Below are 17,078 nucleotides of genomic sequence, written 5' to 3'. Positions count from 1 at the left end.
CTTTTTTTAGCAGTTCTATTTAGTTAAAATTGCTTTTGACAGGAAGACAGAGTCTGAAATCAGAGATTCCAGAAGTGTTTTTCTTGAAAGAAACACTCATCTTTGATATTACTGCTTACTACTGCTGCATGTTGCTACTGTCATATATAAAGAAATGACCCAATGAGAGAAAAAAAAAATAAAAAAAAAATGTCGATTCTACTCCTGTAATGGACACAAGATTTCAACTATAAACTGAAAGCGAAGCTGTTCGGGTTCTTTTGGGTTTGTTTTTTTTTTTTCCCCCCTTACAAAGGGAATTAATGAAGAATCTTGTGCTAATGCATTTGATTTGAACAAATTTTCCTATGAGTTTGGCAGGCAGGACAGAAGCATATTAACTACAAGTTGGGAGAAGCAGATGATAAATGCTTAGCAAATAAATGAAATTTCAGAAAAAGCAAAAGCAACAAAAATGTATTAGATCATTTTTCTACTAGCTGTTAACCGTGCAACAGCAGCTGCTGGCTCTTAACCACCTAGTAATCATGTCAAAGATAACAGGGGTTGGCCCCAATAAAAGTCTTTGATGCTACCCAAGTTCACCAAATTGTTTTCTTTTTTGGGGGGTTGCATTGTGCCCTCCACCCCACGCCATACCCTTTTATCCTACTAAATTTCTTTCTAGATCTCAAATGCGTTCATCACCTTAGCAACAACTCGCAAAGTTTCAATGTATAAAAATAAATTAGTAAGAACTGCCTCTTTTGCTCAAGGACTCCTACGCTGTTGTACATGGTAGAAGAAAGATGTAAAGGATTTACTCCAGCTATGAAAACCTATGACCAAGCCAGGCAGGAACTATCGAACATTAATGCAGACTACAAAAGCAAAAATATGCACAACACTGAACAGCTGAAGAAGTGCAAGTGAAGAGCAGATGAGTTTTGAGAAGCACAACTCTGGCATAACCAAAACCTCACCTGCAAACACATTAGACAAGACTGGTACATGGAGGAGAATGCCAGGTGCCATCCTAAATATGCTCTAAAGGAGATTACGAACCTTGTGTCAGTAATCACTTGCAAACAAAGGTCAGATCAAGGTCAAGGAAAACTGTTCAATCTGTACTTTGTGTCTGCCCTAGACTCTGTCAGCTGCTGATTCTTAAATGCCATCTCAACTTCACAGATTTAGTAAGGCCCACCTCTTATGCTAAGACCATCTGAACTGACAGCCTGTGAGGATTTGTTCAGAAATACAGAGTATTCCTACTGCAAGATGAAAAGTTTTTTAAAAAAAATAAAAGCCTTGACTGATTGGGCAAAATGCATCACATTTTTAATACCTGTAAAACAATCACCTTTTCTGATATAAGAGTTCATTAAATAAATTGAAGAAACAAGACTGTTTGTCAAATGATAGCTATCTTAACTGTCCAAGGGCAAGGCTTAAGATGCATTAAAAATTCAGAAGGATATTTGTTTTACTGCACAGAGAATAATTATGAGCTATTAAATAACTGCATGTTTTGAATAACTAAATTATAATACACTTCTCAAATAACATCTAGTCATTGCTAAGGTATTGAACTGTCAGTTTACTTTTCTGGAAAATGTGTTTCCAAAAGACACACTCATTCACAGTAGTTTAAACTTGGCAGTTGTTACTTAGTTCTATTTTCTCCTCAATGTGCAAGACGACAACCTGCAACACAGGCCAAAACAAAGTTTATAAAAGAAAGAATTAATTGATCTGTTTAGGTAACTAATAAATGCAAATTTCACAACCCTTCAGAGGTGTCACTCTCTCGCAAGCTTCTTACATTGGTATTTAAGCTAAAAGATTACCTTGCACTGACTCCCAACTTTACACATGCATAACATGAAGTGATACTATTTTTCTCCTCCCCACCCCCCTTTTAACATAAAGTTAGAATTGTGTTTTTTAAAATTAATTTTTAATTCTGCTCATCAAAATTTCCTTTATTTTCCCATAAAACCTCAACCCCAGGAGATACAGCTGAATCTGCAAAAGAAGGGGCATCAGTAAAACCATTTTGGAACCCTAACTGCAGCTACTGCTATCAAATCAGCAGAAAAATATTGTCTCTCTTACAGGAAAATTGCTGTGAATTGCAAATATTAGCAGATGTTACCACAAATATTAAAGTAACTAAAAGTAAATGTAGAAGACTAAAAATAATTCCAGTGGAACCCACTAAAAACAGAACTACACAATTTCAAAATACACATGCATTAGAAAAGAATAAAGCACATACTATGAATGGCATTATCTTTTACAGCAAGTATGCTGAAACATAACATTTTAAAGCCAATAAGAATTTGGTCTTTCTGCTTCATGACACAAGAGTGTAATTCCAATGATAGATTAACCTCGTTTATTTTCAACTGCTTCATATATATATATTGTGTTTGGGGTTGGGTTTTGGTGGGGTTTTTTTCATGGTTTTTGTTGTGGGTTTTTTTTTTTTAGATATCTGTAAGCCTTGGTAAGGAGCCAATTATAAAATGCCAGTCTGAAATCTGTAAAAACAGTTAAAACTTTAAATCTACGAAACAGCAGAAAATCAAAACCCAGGAAGCACGGGATTAGTTTACTGATATTTTTATCTATAACTTCACAAATGCAAATCAAACTTCTATGACATGAAAAATTAACTTAGAAATTATTCTGTCTGGCTTTTCTGATTTATAATATAATCAAATTCTTTCAAGCTGTTTTTCTAGCCTTTCAGGTAAATCACAGGCACACAAATTCTATTTGCTAAGATAATGCACATTTAGGAAAAAGCCAATACAGCCTCTAATTTACCCAGCTTTACTTATATATGTGCTCAATATGCTTTTCATTACAGGCAGCACACTAAAAATCAGTGCCTGAATTTCAGTTTGCATTAGCTTGACCTACAAATCGCTGCTCAAAAGAGTAACTGACTGTGCTGCACCACTTCTTTCTCCCAGCCCTCTCCTCAATTTCTAAAGTAAACTTACATAGTAACTGTCCTCCTAAAAAATGGAGTTTGCTCCCACTATAAGCACAGCCACGCGCTGCAAGTAAGATCAGGCCCTAAATTTTAGTCTGAAAACAAAATAATTTGCAAGGATGCCATTTAAAATATTATCTCCTTTCTTTCTTTGGCTTGTTTGTAGCCTTCAGGGAATTCTGAAATGTAGATATTCACCTACAAGAGGAATTGATACCCTTGTGCTACAACTGCAAATACTTCCTTTTTATATTTACTCCCTGTAAGCGATAGCTTCTGTTGCGATTTTGGCCTAAAACGGTAGTCGAAATGTCAGTTATATAAGGCCGCGCGTGGAGGCTCATGCACGCTAAAAAATATCGCTACTGAATTAGTCATGGAAAAAATAATGGATGTCTGGTCCGACATACGTATTTGCATGGAGACTAACGTGTATCCCACCCCCCGACATTCTTCCTCCTCTGCCCAAGTCAGCCCGAAGTAGCCATTCGCACCGCCTGCCACATTTCGTAACCACCGCCATCGCCAGTACCCTAAAAATAACGAGAAATTAAGAAACCATCCAAAGCAACAAAGCCCCGCCGAGCCGTTCCCACCCGCGCCGGCCCGGCGGGAGGCCGCCCCCCCGCCCCAGCCAAAGTTGAGGCGCCGGCGGGCCCGGCCGGGCGCAGGGCAGCCCCCGCCGGCCCGGGCCCGGCCCCCCCAGCTCTCCCCGGCAGGCGCGGCGCGCTGCCCGGCCGGGCCCGCGGGAGGGGGGCGGCGGGGGAAGGTCACGGCGGCCGCCGCCGCCCACCCGGGAAAAGTTTGCGGGCCGCCTCCCCCCGGCACGGGCGCGCGCGGCGGGGGGGCGGCGGGCGGCGGCGGGCGGGCGGGCCCTACCTTTCTTGGCTTTCGGGGAGTGCCGCCGGCTCCGGGCGCTGGCTCGCTCTTCCTCAATAGCGGCGGCTATCTCCGGGTCGTCCTCCCCATTGTACCACACCAACAGCTCCTCGCCGGGCGCGATTGGCTGCCGGGAGAGAAGAGAGAGGCGCGGCGCCAATCAGGCGGCGGCTTGTTGGCGGCGGGCCGCGGGGCGGGGAGCGGCGGCGCCGACGGCGGTGCCCCACGCAGCCCGCGGCGCCCCGCGCGCCCAGGGTGCCGCCGCCCCCGCCCCCTGCCGGCCGGAGGGCGCACTGCCCGCCCCGCGCCCCCGCCCCCTGCCGGCCGGAGGGCGCACTGCCCGTCCGGCGGCCCCGCCCACGCCGCCCCGCCCGCACAGGCACGGCCGGGGCCCGGGCACGGCGCTGCCGTGCGAGGCGCCCGGGGGGAGACCCCGGCCCCTGCGGCCAGCCCGAGGGACAGAGCCCACCAGCCCCGGGCTGCACAGCCAGCTCAGGGGAACGCGGAGGGAAACAGGTAAGTACTACGTCTTCAACAGACCCACTTAATCACAGTAACGAAAGAGTTGTTTGCCATTCCGAAGGTTTTTTTCTAATTTTTTTTTTTTTTTAATCCAATCAAAAATTTCAAGAAAAGGCCAAATCAGTCAAGCAAGCTGCCCTGCGGTTACCACTCGTACTCCCAGCAGCACCACCGGGCTGATCAGTACAAGTCTTTGCAATTATTTCACGTGCTCCTTAAAATATTACCAGACTCAAACTACCAAGTCCCCAAGCCTGCAGAGTAAAGATGTATCTGTAGCCATCTGTGAAATCATCGCTCTCTCCCCACTTCCTGAAGCATTCTATCCAAAACCAAGAAAAAGCAATTTAAACGCATGCCTTTACCTTAACTGCAATCCTCCTCTTCCCAGGGCTTAATGAACATTGGGCTCGTGGAGGCAAAACACTATTTTTAGAGTCGTTACATTAGAGCCAAGGGTATCCTTAGACTATTATTTCAAGTCTGAAGCCAAAGGGAAATTTTGTACCATGAACAATAGTAATATTTGTTTCTTCTAAAGCATTTTTTTTTAAGCGAGTCTCACAGCACTTGATAAAGGTGATAGTTATCTTTATATCTTTATACCCCCAGACACTGGAACAACAAGAGATGCAAGATCCCAACAACTATGTTAAGTGTGTAAGTTGTATTCTAAGCAAAGCCTACGGTTTGGCTTCCCTAACAGTCCCGGAGGGCCGGCAGGATAAATAGCGGCAGAGCTATTTGCATGGTCCCATTCTGCAGCTGTTTAGCAGCAAGGAATGAGGAAGAGCCATCTGATGCAAACCGCTGATCATCTAAACAGTACACAACCTCAGAGAAAAGAGCCAGCAAAAATGTTAGGCAATGCAAACACAGGACGATAACGAGCGCGTCATTTGCTAGCTGCATGGCTGGAACTAACACGCAACTTGATGAATTCAGTTTTGGTGCAGCTACTCCAGAATCTAAACTAAGCCCTCTAACCCTGTCCTTCTACAACGAGGTGCAGCAGCAGCAGCGCCAGACAGTTGCACTGGCTCCCTCACTGGAAGCATGAGCAGGAAAAGGACAATGCCGAGCAAATGCCACCTCTACCACTGCTCTGGCACCAAGGAACACGCGGCCGTCTCTAGCGATGGCACCCTCCAAGAGCAGCTCCAAAACCCAACGTCCTCCAAACTATTACCTACACATTGTTGGTACAGCGCTGTGACGCTGGGATAGCTTGGTTCAACTATGGTATGAATTTTATAGTACGTTACAAAATAAGGTACAAATTTTGGAAAGGCTCATTAGGCTAATAACTCCCACATGCTTTTTGGTGCTTTACGTTTTGACTGCAGCATTTAGCATTCCTTAATCTTAATGTTTCCTGTTAAAAAGGTAATTTCAAAATTTGTTATTTTCAAGAGTAATATCCTAACAAGTTATATCCCAAGAAGTTCTAATACAGATTGTCTTAAAACTCAATTAATTGTACATACAAGCACCGCACTGTGTCTTGGACTGACAGACTGATAGGCATTTGCCTGTATTAGAACACATCTTTTTCACCACAGACACTGTGTTTTACCATACTGCGCTGCTGCACCTGGATGTGGCCTCCACTTACCAAATGTCACCAAAGCGGACAGTCTGTGGCATTAGTACTTGTGTACATTTTTCACAATGTGTAACGTGTTCCTTTGTAACAGGGAGGTTCCTGAATTATTATAAACCTGTTTGACAAAACATTCCTCCATAAACAAATTAATTTCATCTTAATCAAGGACAATTTCACAGCCAAGCTTATTTAGAAGACTTTTTGAAACTGAGTTTTCATTGCAATTTTACTTCTTCAAGAATTTGAGTCCTGTACTCTGTGCAGAACACTATTCAACTAGCTTGTTTTGTTAGGAGAGGCAGGAAGAAATTCTGAAACCCTGTAATGAGTTTAAGCTGTTTCATCAAAATATCACAACTCTCATACATGCATCCTGGGGAAAGCATATGCAAAAAGCAGCCTACAAATCTCCTCAGTCCTTCAATAAAGATGAAGAGAAGATTGAAGAGAAAAAAATACTTGCTTGTGCTCGCTCAGAAGTTCCATTCTACTACTATGCATTTACAGCAGAGAACAGGAAAGTTAAAGCTCTGCAGTTTTGAGGTTCTTTTACACCAAGGAAATTTGGAGTTTGCTTATCTTAGCAATGAAGCTTGGAAATCAACCTGTTTAACTTAGAAATCAGAAACCCACAAAAAGCTGAATAAAACCTTAGGAAAAAAGTAGCTAGCCATGACAATATTTTAAATGCTTCGAGGTAAGGCAGAACAAAATTACATACCAGCCACTCCAATTCTCCTTTGGGGGTAAATAAAAACTGTGCTGTTCATTTATCACTAAATGGAATTCCCCCAAATGTATGAATTATGATAAAGATCAGGAAGGAAGCATGTGTACCTACCTGGGCTGGTAAATTTACAACAGTTTTGAAATGACAGTGTATACACCATAAAACATTACATGCAGAAAGAGAAGGACCTTTAAGATGTTTATTACATGCTTTCTTTTATCTCAGTTATCAATAAGACATGATGTGAATCTAAGACCATATGGACTCTACAAGCACAACATCATGTCTGATACAAAAGGTGAGACAAAACCAAACCTTTAAATAAAAATCAGACATACAAGCAACTGTATTTTATAAATAAAGCAGAAAACAGCACCATTTTTTTCCCCCCAAGGTATGAATTTTTCCTGCAGTTTCAGGTATAGGATAGTGAAAACCGACAGAACAGACAGTATTTAAATGCCTCAAGACAGTAACTTGCCCTTGAGACCACACATTCAAAACCTCTTCCCCTGTATTATACTTCTCCTATGCTGTCAGTCACTTGCCACTTAACTTCCAATTTCTTCACGTTAACTTTATTTAAAAAGCCTGCTTACTATATATTTGTCACTTAAATAAAGAAAATAAGTTTACAAAACACTAGAAAAAAGCTTTCTTAATGCCCTCCTTTGGTTTTCATATTCTTGGAATGGTCAAGAAATCAAGACAGAATATTTGATTTTAAATATTCCTATAAAAGTACAAGAATAGTCTACTTGTGCAATTAAAAAACCCACAAAACATCACTTTCTAAATCTTGACCTGATTTATCAGTATGCTGACTGCATGCTGAATATTTAATGGTAGTGAAAACTGTCCAATTTCATGTCAAGTTTTCACTTCAAAAATCACCACAGATTAGCAAGATCAATATTTTCCTTACATAGCACTTCTCTAAAAAGTAGAAGAAAATAAGATATATTGAAATAGATGGTTCAAGAAATAATTGGAGTATCAGTACGCACTTTTAAGAAACATGCATTACTATAGACTTGGGAGCTTGCTCCATACTGGGGGGGGGGGGGGGGGGGGGGGGGAAGTTAAACTTTACATTATAACCTAGTTTTGCACACTGAAGCAACTCGGGACATTTCTGCAGCCACCTCTTAAAATTACCTGCCAAGTTACCTGTGCCGTGACAGCCCAGGAGCAGCAGGAGTGCACCACTAACCACGGCTGCAATGCTTCTTGGACTAACTTGGTCCTGGAAACAGTTTGGTTACTTCTGAGCAGCACGAAGCTGGGATTACTAATACCAGCTATCCCAATTTGGCTCACGCAGAACTAGTTTGAGCATGTCCACACTGCGCTCCTGGAACTAAATCTACAGGGCAGAAGTGACTCAGTGGTTTTGTACCAACTTGGGTCCCAGCGCCCCACTTTGTGTGACACACCAGCCCAAAACTACACAGAGCTGCTGCTTCGACACTGGCCTCTACAGGGTACAGCGGCAAGACTCAGCACAGAGGCAACCTGCAGGTAGTGCCACCTCTGATGTAAAACTCCCTCCAAGTAGCATACAGTGAGGACACCAACGTGAATTTCCAGAAGCCTGACTAGGACTGGTATTGCCAACACTGAACTGAAGCTAATAAACACACTCCTCTGAGTGGCTGCTGCAGGGGCAAAAAAATAAAAAAAAAGCAAGCCTGATGAAGACGATTCTTTGAAGAACTCTTTTATGTCCCAAACTCAAAATCTCACACTGCAACAAATCCCAGACAGATTTTGAAACCAATAAAACTGATCCTTATAGGCTGCTCTGACAATCTTCAGAAAGAGCTGCTTGGCAGCATGATCTTGTTGGCAAGACCTACCAGGATAAAATTCATCAGGTTGCAAGAAAAGACAGTCAAAGGAACAACAGGGTATTTCAGATGTTGAGGCAAGCAAGGTATTTTTTATTCTGTCAGCAGTGCTCAGCCTCTTTTAGCGGTGCAATTCTTTCCCAAAGTGCAATATTATCCACCAGAAAACAAGTCTGAAATATGTGAATGCTTGTCTTTCACAGGACTAAAACCTTTGCAGAAAAGATTCAATGAGAGAAATTTAAAATGTCAAGAGTGACTCCAAAAGCAAACGTAATCTTAATGAACTGATGTGACTGTGGGCAAAGGCAGAGGCAACCTAAGATAAAATGTCTAGAGAAAACTAAGCTGACTACAGGTTCACACTGGGAGCCTGCCCTCAGTGAATAAACACTGGAGAGAGTCAATAGTCTGACTGGCAATAGCAAACCTCTACCTGAGTGCTATCTCAAAGCTACGAGAACGTTCAGAAGTTTCAAGCTAGTTTGAGTGACCTAAAAACATAACAGTTTTACATATTGCTATACTGCCAAACCGCATGGTATCAACTCATTCTTAACGTTATTAAGTGACGACCAGTTACTTAATAGATGTTGGTCTTACCAGGAAATATAAGGAACTGCAACAGCGTAACAGCAAGCCTGCATATACCCCAAAACCACAAAAGCATTTTAAATAGAAACAGTTGAGCTATATATACTCGGTGCTAGTAGGTTGATCAGAGATTCAAGTAACACTATAGCCACAACATTCTAACATTAACACACTCTACCACTACTTATAGTTAAACTATCTTTTTTTCTTGGTTTGGGAGATACAATGCCCCAGGAATTACACCCTTTTTCCTGCCCCCCATATTCTCTGAATCAAACTGGAATGGTATAAAACCAGGAAAACTTGTTTCATGAAGCTACCCATAAAAGCGTCTTGGCAACAGATCTTTGTCATACAATGCAAAGCCCATAAAATTAACAGATTTCTGCAAAAAATCCTCTGTAAAAAGTGTCTTGGTATCTACAGAAATAGAAAATCATTTATTTTATGTAATCTGCTGTAGTTTTTCATTCTAGTTTGTATCCAATTTGGTACTACAGCAAATCACTGACCAACAAAATAGATTTAAAATTCATACATAACCTGCATTTTAATAGTAGATCTTAATGTCAACTGCACTGTCACAGAAGAATTTAGACCAATGAAATGTACCATTTGCAGTATTTTCATTGTATTTCATAAAATGTTTTAAAATCTATTCAATACAAATAGTAAAGAGAAAAGAAGGATTTGAATAAAAGGGAATAAAAAGTATTATTAATAAAATGTAACAGAGCAGTAAATGATTCTTCAGACATTGGTACCTTTAAACTTTTGTAGTATATGGTCCTGTTGATCTCCAGAGGAAACAGATTTTGCTCCTTTCCCGAACGTGCCCAGTTTATATACCGGAGCCAGTTCCCTTTCTCTGGATCAGTTGCATCAACACACATCCATCCCAAGTTTGGGTAATACACCTGTGAGACAAAAATGGCATTAAGCAAATGGAAAACTTAACACTGAAGTGTACATGCACTAAAACACCTCACATTTTAAAGCTATACAAAGCAGTAGTATCTAAGGGCAGAGATAACACAGGGGACATGAGCAGAGGTGGGGTTGTACTGGGTGGGCAGCGTCCGCTGTCTTCTGAAATCTTTTTAGTGGAACTGGTACAATGGGAAAAAATAACTTTTGGTGTGCAAGTCTTTCTCTTAAGTTTTTGGGCTCAAAAGCCAAAATAGTAAAAACATTTTATGCTTTCTTTTCAGTCTGGCAAGCCTGAAATTATTCTCTAGATTTTGCATTTAATAAAATGACCGATTTTAAGATATAAAAGCCATAAGAGGTTTACTTTTACTATCTGATCAACTGAGAAAAGTAACTATATAGAAACATTTGCTTTATTTGGAAAGATAAAGGAAAGCACAATTTATATCTTTTTTCAGAGTATTAAAGAAAATCTTAACCTTTCAGAAATCTTGTGATTACCCTAAAAAATTGACCATGTTCCAAGATGCTGTGTAAATTCTTTGGTTTCCATTCTTGGAGAAAATTTTAACGCCTACTCCTGTTTTACATTTCAAGACAGCTTGCAATAAAGCAAGGTTACTGACATCTTCAGTATTTTCTGATGACAGGCAACTCTGCTTCTCTTTCAAGACATGTTATGCATCTCCCACTCTTCTTATCATAATCCAAGTTAGCTGTCTGTAAGAGCAAGCAGTGGATGCTATGTATTTTATTTTTTCCCAACCCAAGAACACACCACTTTGGCAATAGGAACTATCATTCTTCAGTTACTTTGTCTCAGAACACCGGCATACTAACAGGTACACAATGTCTCAGAAGCACTGGGCAGCTTACAGATTTTTTAGAAAAACAAAAAAGGAAAAAATATGTGCAATTTGATTACATATTATTTACTTGTTTACTTTTGCTTAAGTCTTTCAAAATCAGTGTCTGCCTGGAAGAGCTCTCTTCAAAAACCCAGCCTCCCTAGCTCACTACCTCCTGCAACATTCACTGCACTATTGCACGTAAGAAATAAACTAAAATTCTGCTTTCACCATAACTTTCCCACTCTAATATTGTAGCTTTTTATTGTTTCTGATACTTACTTTACAAGTAATTCTAAGTTTTTTCAAACTGTTTTACTTTTCTATTTTCAAGCACATTTCTACAACAGCTTAAAACAAGAACCATTTCATAAATTTGATTCTTTTTGTATTGATGTACTGTTAGTTTAATGAAATAGAATTTTATCAATAAAGGTAAAGCCTCAATAAAGATACCAAAATCATCTTAGTTTCCTTCCAAGCAAAAAGAAAGTATCTTCCTTACTTAAACTATTCCAGCATGGACTTCATCAGCTGACTGTTAAAATAATGTTCATCAGCACACACAGCCCTTGCAATATGAAAGCATAAACAGCTTCACAGATCAAGACTGTAAAAGCAATCCTTTTGGTTAAAATGGTAGAAAGGAGCAGAACAATGCTGTGCAAGAGTTATCAGCTATGGAATATATAGCAAAACATAATACTTTATTACTTTTTTATACATTACTTTATTATGTTATTGGACAAAATTAAATACTTCGCTACTTTTCAGTTAAAGCTTCTGATTTTTAAAACATTGTTTAAAAGCCTTGTGCACTTTGAAAAAGGAAATAGCTCTATTGCAACTTTAAGCAATTCCTGCAAACCCCAGTGAAGATCCTTCATCACAGCTGTGCCAGGCATTCTGACGGAGCCGGCACTTCCCTCAGCTTTCAGTCACCTGCCGTCATTGCCCTGTCTATGGCTTTTCTCCGACAGAAAATGAAATATGTTCAAGCCTCTGTTTCTCTCCTGAGACACAAAACTCCTCTTTTTCATAATGATCCTCTAGCATGACAATTTATAATTATTAACATTGACTGGAGATGCCAGCTTTTCGAAGGCTTACTTTTTTGTCAGATCAACTTCACTGAAGAAACTAACAGGGTTCTTGTGGAAAAGGTTGTTCTAGTTGGAGGTCCATATACCTAACTACTCCCACACACCACCATCCTTTTACAAACCATATTTTCTAAGATTCTGGAGCAGTTTCAGATATCAGCATATGGGGCCAACTGTCATGGTCTCATTTCAGCTGCTTTTTTTCTCTAATTCCAAAATCAGTATTAAAGCAGGACACAATTACTCTGAAATCTAGCAGGGGTTCCCATTATTACCTGCATTGCAAACTACAAAACAGCTTGTTCAGGACTATCATTTCTCAACATAAATTTAAAAAAACATTAAGGTATGTCCACTGAGAACATTCATAATCAAGCACGGAGAAAAACAATTGCAAGGTCAATAATTGACTTAACTGATTCAATCTCACTAAGTGTTCTTGTACCAGATCAAAATTTGAGATACCTTATGCAGTGGAGTTTGTGATAATATTAGCTCAATGCAACAAACACTATACTTTAATGCTTTACTATTTTCCTGAATGTGAATTTGCATTTATGCAAAATTGATCTAGGTCAATTCATCTGATAGTTCTGTATGTGTATCCAGTGGTTTATGCAGTTTAGTTTCTGCAGGCCAGGGGGCAGAAGGATGACTGCTATCAGTACCTTTAGCCTAAAAATATGTAAACTAACAAGTTCTGTTCCAGAACATGCTACATCACAGTTCTTCCATTCGTCCCCTCCCTGACCATCCATTTTGCTAAAGCCATTTGCTGTGTGTCTTCAGAAGGACTGAAGAAGTCTTTGTAAGTAGTTACGAACTGCCTTAACAACAGCAAGATAGGATTCAACTCCAGATTAAGACACCTACATTTTTAAATTACATAATATTCAACATCTTATGACTATCAGTGAAGCTTAAAGAGCTATTCAGCTGTCCAGACAGTATTTGCTTTAAGGCAAGCCCAAACACAAGCAGCACAAGAAATACTGCAGCAGTTGAGAATTTTTATAAAAAACCCCAAAAGCAAAACCAATTCCCATAATAAAGCTGTTTTGCAAAAAGCTAAATGAGGAGGAGTGCTGTGGCTTTTTAAACAGATTCCATATCCTTCTAATTTCTCTCATTTCATAAGCAGTTGACAGTATTCAGTTGCAGAAGGGATTCACTCGGGGTTCAAGCCAACAAAGCAAAGCTTTATCAGCAATAGGCTCTTAAGGGGAGGTGTGATCCAGAGATAGTATATAAGAAAATTAATACAGCAATTTCAACCAATGCCAATAGTTTGAAGCTTTGTAATTCAGAATGATTGCTCAATCCAAGTATCTGTAAATAACTATTTGCAATTGTCATCATAGCTAGATGGCAATTATTTCACATCATGTCTATTTCTAAAACCTCCAGAAAAATTAAAGGCTAAATACAAAATATTGACCTAGTGACAGACACCTTTTTCCATTTATAAACTATATCTTACCTCCCACATGTATACATTGCTCTTAACTTGAGATCTTTTTTTCTTGTCACCAACAAATGGTCCGAACTTCTTGCCTTTTAAAATTGATTTTGTTGCCCAGACACCTGAAGAGACACGTAACTTAGATTAGTTTTAACTACTGATATCTCAAGCAAATCTTCTACTCACAATTCATATTCCTTAAGACCATTTTATATGTGTCTATCTTAGATTGGGGAGCATCCTACAACATTAAGATCACAATAAGCGAACTGAAGTTTACTAAAATGAATTCAAAAATCCTCTCCCCAAAACTCACTTCAGTCACGAAAGGTTTAAGTATTTACCTGGTTTCATTCTTTACTCACAGGCTATTGTAGCTCTGAAGACAAACAACCTGGATTTTTCCTGTACTTCAGGTGATACTCAAAACAGCACAAGAGCGTGACAGGTTTTACATTGTGAGGTCCCGGATTTCAGCTGTTCTGTGACTAAACATATTACTAAATCAAAAATCCTATTTGCTTTCTCTGAAACAATGCCAGGCAAATGAAGCCCTCACAAAATCTGTGATTAATAGTATATTTTGAAGGAAAAAAAACATTTAGGACTGCTTAACACACGTGCATCTGCCTGCAAGTTTATTGACAAGACTTAACAGAACTGAAAATGGGCAGCTGCATTTCACATTTTACAGCATGAAAACTAAGAACAAATTGACAAATCATTGCAAATTAAACCTGACATCTCATTCAGAACATGCTAGATCAGGTTCATACTAGAAAAGTTTAACCTTGCTCCAAGGAGCTCATAACCTGTTACTAATGCATCTATTGTCAGGCTTACTCCTCAAAGCCTGCAATTCTGACTTCCACCAAAGTTCTTCCATGTTAAAGTTAATTGACAAAGAAGCCAAGTATTTTGAACACATGAGAGAAACAACACTTCGCTCCATACAGCGGCTTTCAAGTCTGCACTGAAACCATTCTAATAAACTTTTTATATTGATTGGATAGTGAGATACAGCATTCTAAAGAGAGACAACAGTAAGATAGTTATAAAAACCAAAACTGTAACAGTGAAAGTGCCATAAGTGAAAACAACAGTGAAGCAACATATCAGAATTTTCACAACCTAATCTGTTTCCACCCTGGTCCACCTCTGACCCCAATTCTGATGTTCTAGAAACATCACCTTGGGATGCTGGAGAAACTTAGAAGTTGTTCACTCTTTCCAACAGAAATTATTTCAGCTAAATGCACCAGACACCATCTCTATCCAGCACAGGAGGGCACTACATTTTCACAGCAACTGTAATTTATATAAGCTAGTGTAAAAATCTTCATTTTCTTTTCACAGTTGTAGCACTCACCAAGCCGTGTCTTGTCAACAGCAGATGGGAAGAGCCTCACATCCTCAGGAAGCCCCCTAAGCACATGCTCAGGTACATCATCTAAGGTCTCCACAGCGACAGTAGGTGCAGTTGTGTTCTACAAGTCAAAAAGCCAGAAGGGCCAATACTATTAACAAATAAAAACAATAGCACAAGAGATGATCAACCGATCAAACTCCCGACTTGAAATGAAAGTAAAATTTCCAAATTGCCATTTCAGCTAGGGTCCCCTCCAATCAACATGCTAATGTAGAAGTATCTTTTTATCAGAACACTCAAGTTTTCACTATTTTTTTCATTACACTTGTTTGTGCTTTAATGCAGAACTCTAAGACCACATTACATATATGTAAAACACCGATAGTTAAAGTTGCTGTAATTGTTCTTTCACATTAGTTAATGGATGCATTTTGATTACAAGCTGTATACAGTGAGTAAACCTAACTGAAATGGGTTTCATGTAGGCCATTTGCTATTTCATTTGTTTTCCCTGGCCTCTCCTTAAAAACAAATTCAAAAGCCTCCCCTGAGTCACTTGGAGAATACAGCTAAAGGTATCATCCATCCTTTTCCTGTCTGAATATGACTCACCTGACAGCACTACTAGATTACACTTAAAGATGAATGAACAGAAAAGTACTGTGAAAATATCTGTATTTTTCAGAATACAGTTTTCATGAGAGTTCAGGCTTAGTGTTAAGGCTCTGAAACTGCTCATTAATATGGTAATCTAAAAGTCTTCCATGGAATGGTTTTCAGTTGCATTATTTTCACTGATCACTTATGCCATGAGAAACTACATTTAACAAGTAATTAGGTCAGTAACAGCATTGTTACATGCTACGTTATGTTGAGACAACATTCCTTTGTACCTATTCTAATTAAAGTTCTTCCTAATTTTAGATAAAATACCTTGTAAGGTTGATCGATCTGCCTAGTCTGTTATGCTGAGACGACTTTCTTAAAAAAAGTATCAGATAAGCATTCACTGAAACAGTCCTAAAGTTTTAATGGCTATGAGTTATAGCTATAAAAATCTCAGTTCCTTAAACATTCTACTGAAGCATTAGAATTACTCTGATTATACAACGTATTTGTAAGCAATATGTTTAATTCTGTTTTTAAACCAGACAACTCAAATTTTTTAAAAAATCGTGCAGCATGAAAACATACCAGCTCTTACATAACCTGCCTGGAAAGTCTAATTTAATTAAAAGAGGTAGATCAATTTTTCATTTAAATTACAGACAGCTACAATAGACCTAATCTAACATTCAGACCTATTCTTTTCTGATAATAAGTCACAAAAAGTTTTCATTATTTTACATTTCAGCTATATACTAGATTTTAAATACAGTCTCTACCACTACAAAATGTTTCTGACTCCTTCTGAAAGACTAGCATATTTAAAAGCAAAACATGATGCTTTCAGTAGAAATCTTTGTTGGCTATGTACTTTTTGAATACCAAATAGTCAAAAGATGAGAGAAGTTGTTTCAAGTGCTTCAGGACCTACACATCATTTGTCCAAATTATACTATTGAAACATGTTACTGGCAATTAAAGCAAGGAGAGGCAAGTGAACTGCCATGCCAGGATACACGGATTGAAACAGTATGCAGCATAACAGCCAGAACACAGGGAGAACAGGAGGTTTTTTTCATTTTAGTTCATAACCATCCTACTGACAATTTTTTAAAATCCTGGGGTTCCTACAAAGAATAAGACAGTAAAAGCCCCTAAACCAGAGGTATAATGCAAATTAATACGGCACGAAAGCGACAACCTCGTTCCATTACCTTTTCTTAATACCTAGACACTCATCTTCTGAAAATTCTGTTTCAAAATGCAAAACAAGCGTGGATCAGATCAAATCAACCTGCTTGAGCCAGCCAAGCAGTTTCTCCACTATGGCCCTCAGCAAGTAAATTTTAGTAAAGGCGAGTAAAATCATATAGACTTGATCAGATTGGCTTCAGATGCACAGCGCTTAGCTTATCTTTATCATAATTGACAGCATTAATGGAAAGCATGACTGGAAAAACATTTCTATTTTATCAACCATCCACTGACTTAACATAAACATCTGTCTATAAAAAGTAATGGTGACACTCAACATAATGTACTCACGCAATTCTAAGCATTTTCCATTTTCTATGTACCCTTCAATCCTTTGAA

General features: G+C 39.2%; 1 protein-coding gene across 4 annotated transcripts in view; it reads right to left on the bottom strand.

Moving 5' to 3' along the window:
• Positions 1 to 17,078, bottom strand: part of PRDM2 (PR/SET domain 2) — a 73,509-nt gene that overhangs the window by 41,316 nt on the left and 15,115 nt on the right. For 3 of the 4 annotated variants that reach the window (XM_040585767.1, XM_040585768.1, XM_040585769.1), the window contains exons 3-6: positions 14,880 to 14,997; positions 13,529 to 13,632; positions 9,932 to 10,084; positions 3,866 to 3,992 (exon numbers count right to left, since the gene is read on the bottom strand). In XM_040585767.1, coding sequence (XP_040441701.1) covers positions 3,866 to 3,992; positions 9,932 to 10,084; positions 13,529 to 13,632; positions 14,880 to 14,997 — 502 coding nt within the window. Of the gene's footprint in view, positions 1 to 3,865; positions 3,993 to 9,931; positions 10,085 to 13,528; positions 13,633 to 14,879; positions 14,998 to 17,078 lie in introns of those variants that run through there. The other variant, XM_040585770.1, reaches the window with a different exon arrangement.

This window comes from Falco naumanni, chromosome 3 (genome assembly GCF_017639655.2).
Source record: "Falco naumanni isolate bFalNau1 chromosome 3, bFalNau1.pat, whole genome shotgun sequence".
Lineage (NCBI taxonomy): Eukaryota > Metazoa > Chordata > Aves > Falconiformes > Falconidae > Falco > Falco naumanni.
Note: the sequence above shows the minus strand (reverse complement) of the source record. Positions and strands in the feature narration are given on the sequence as shown.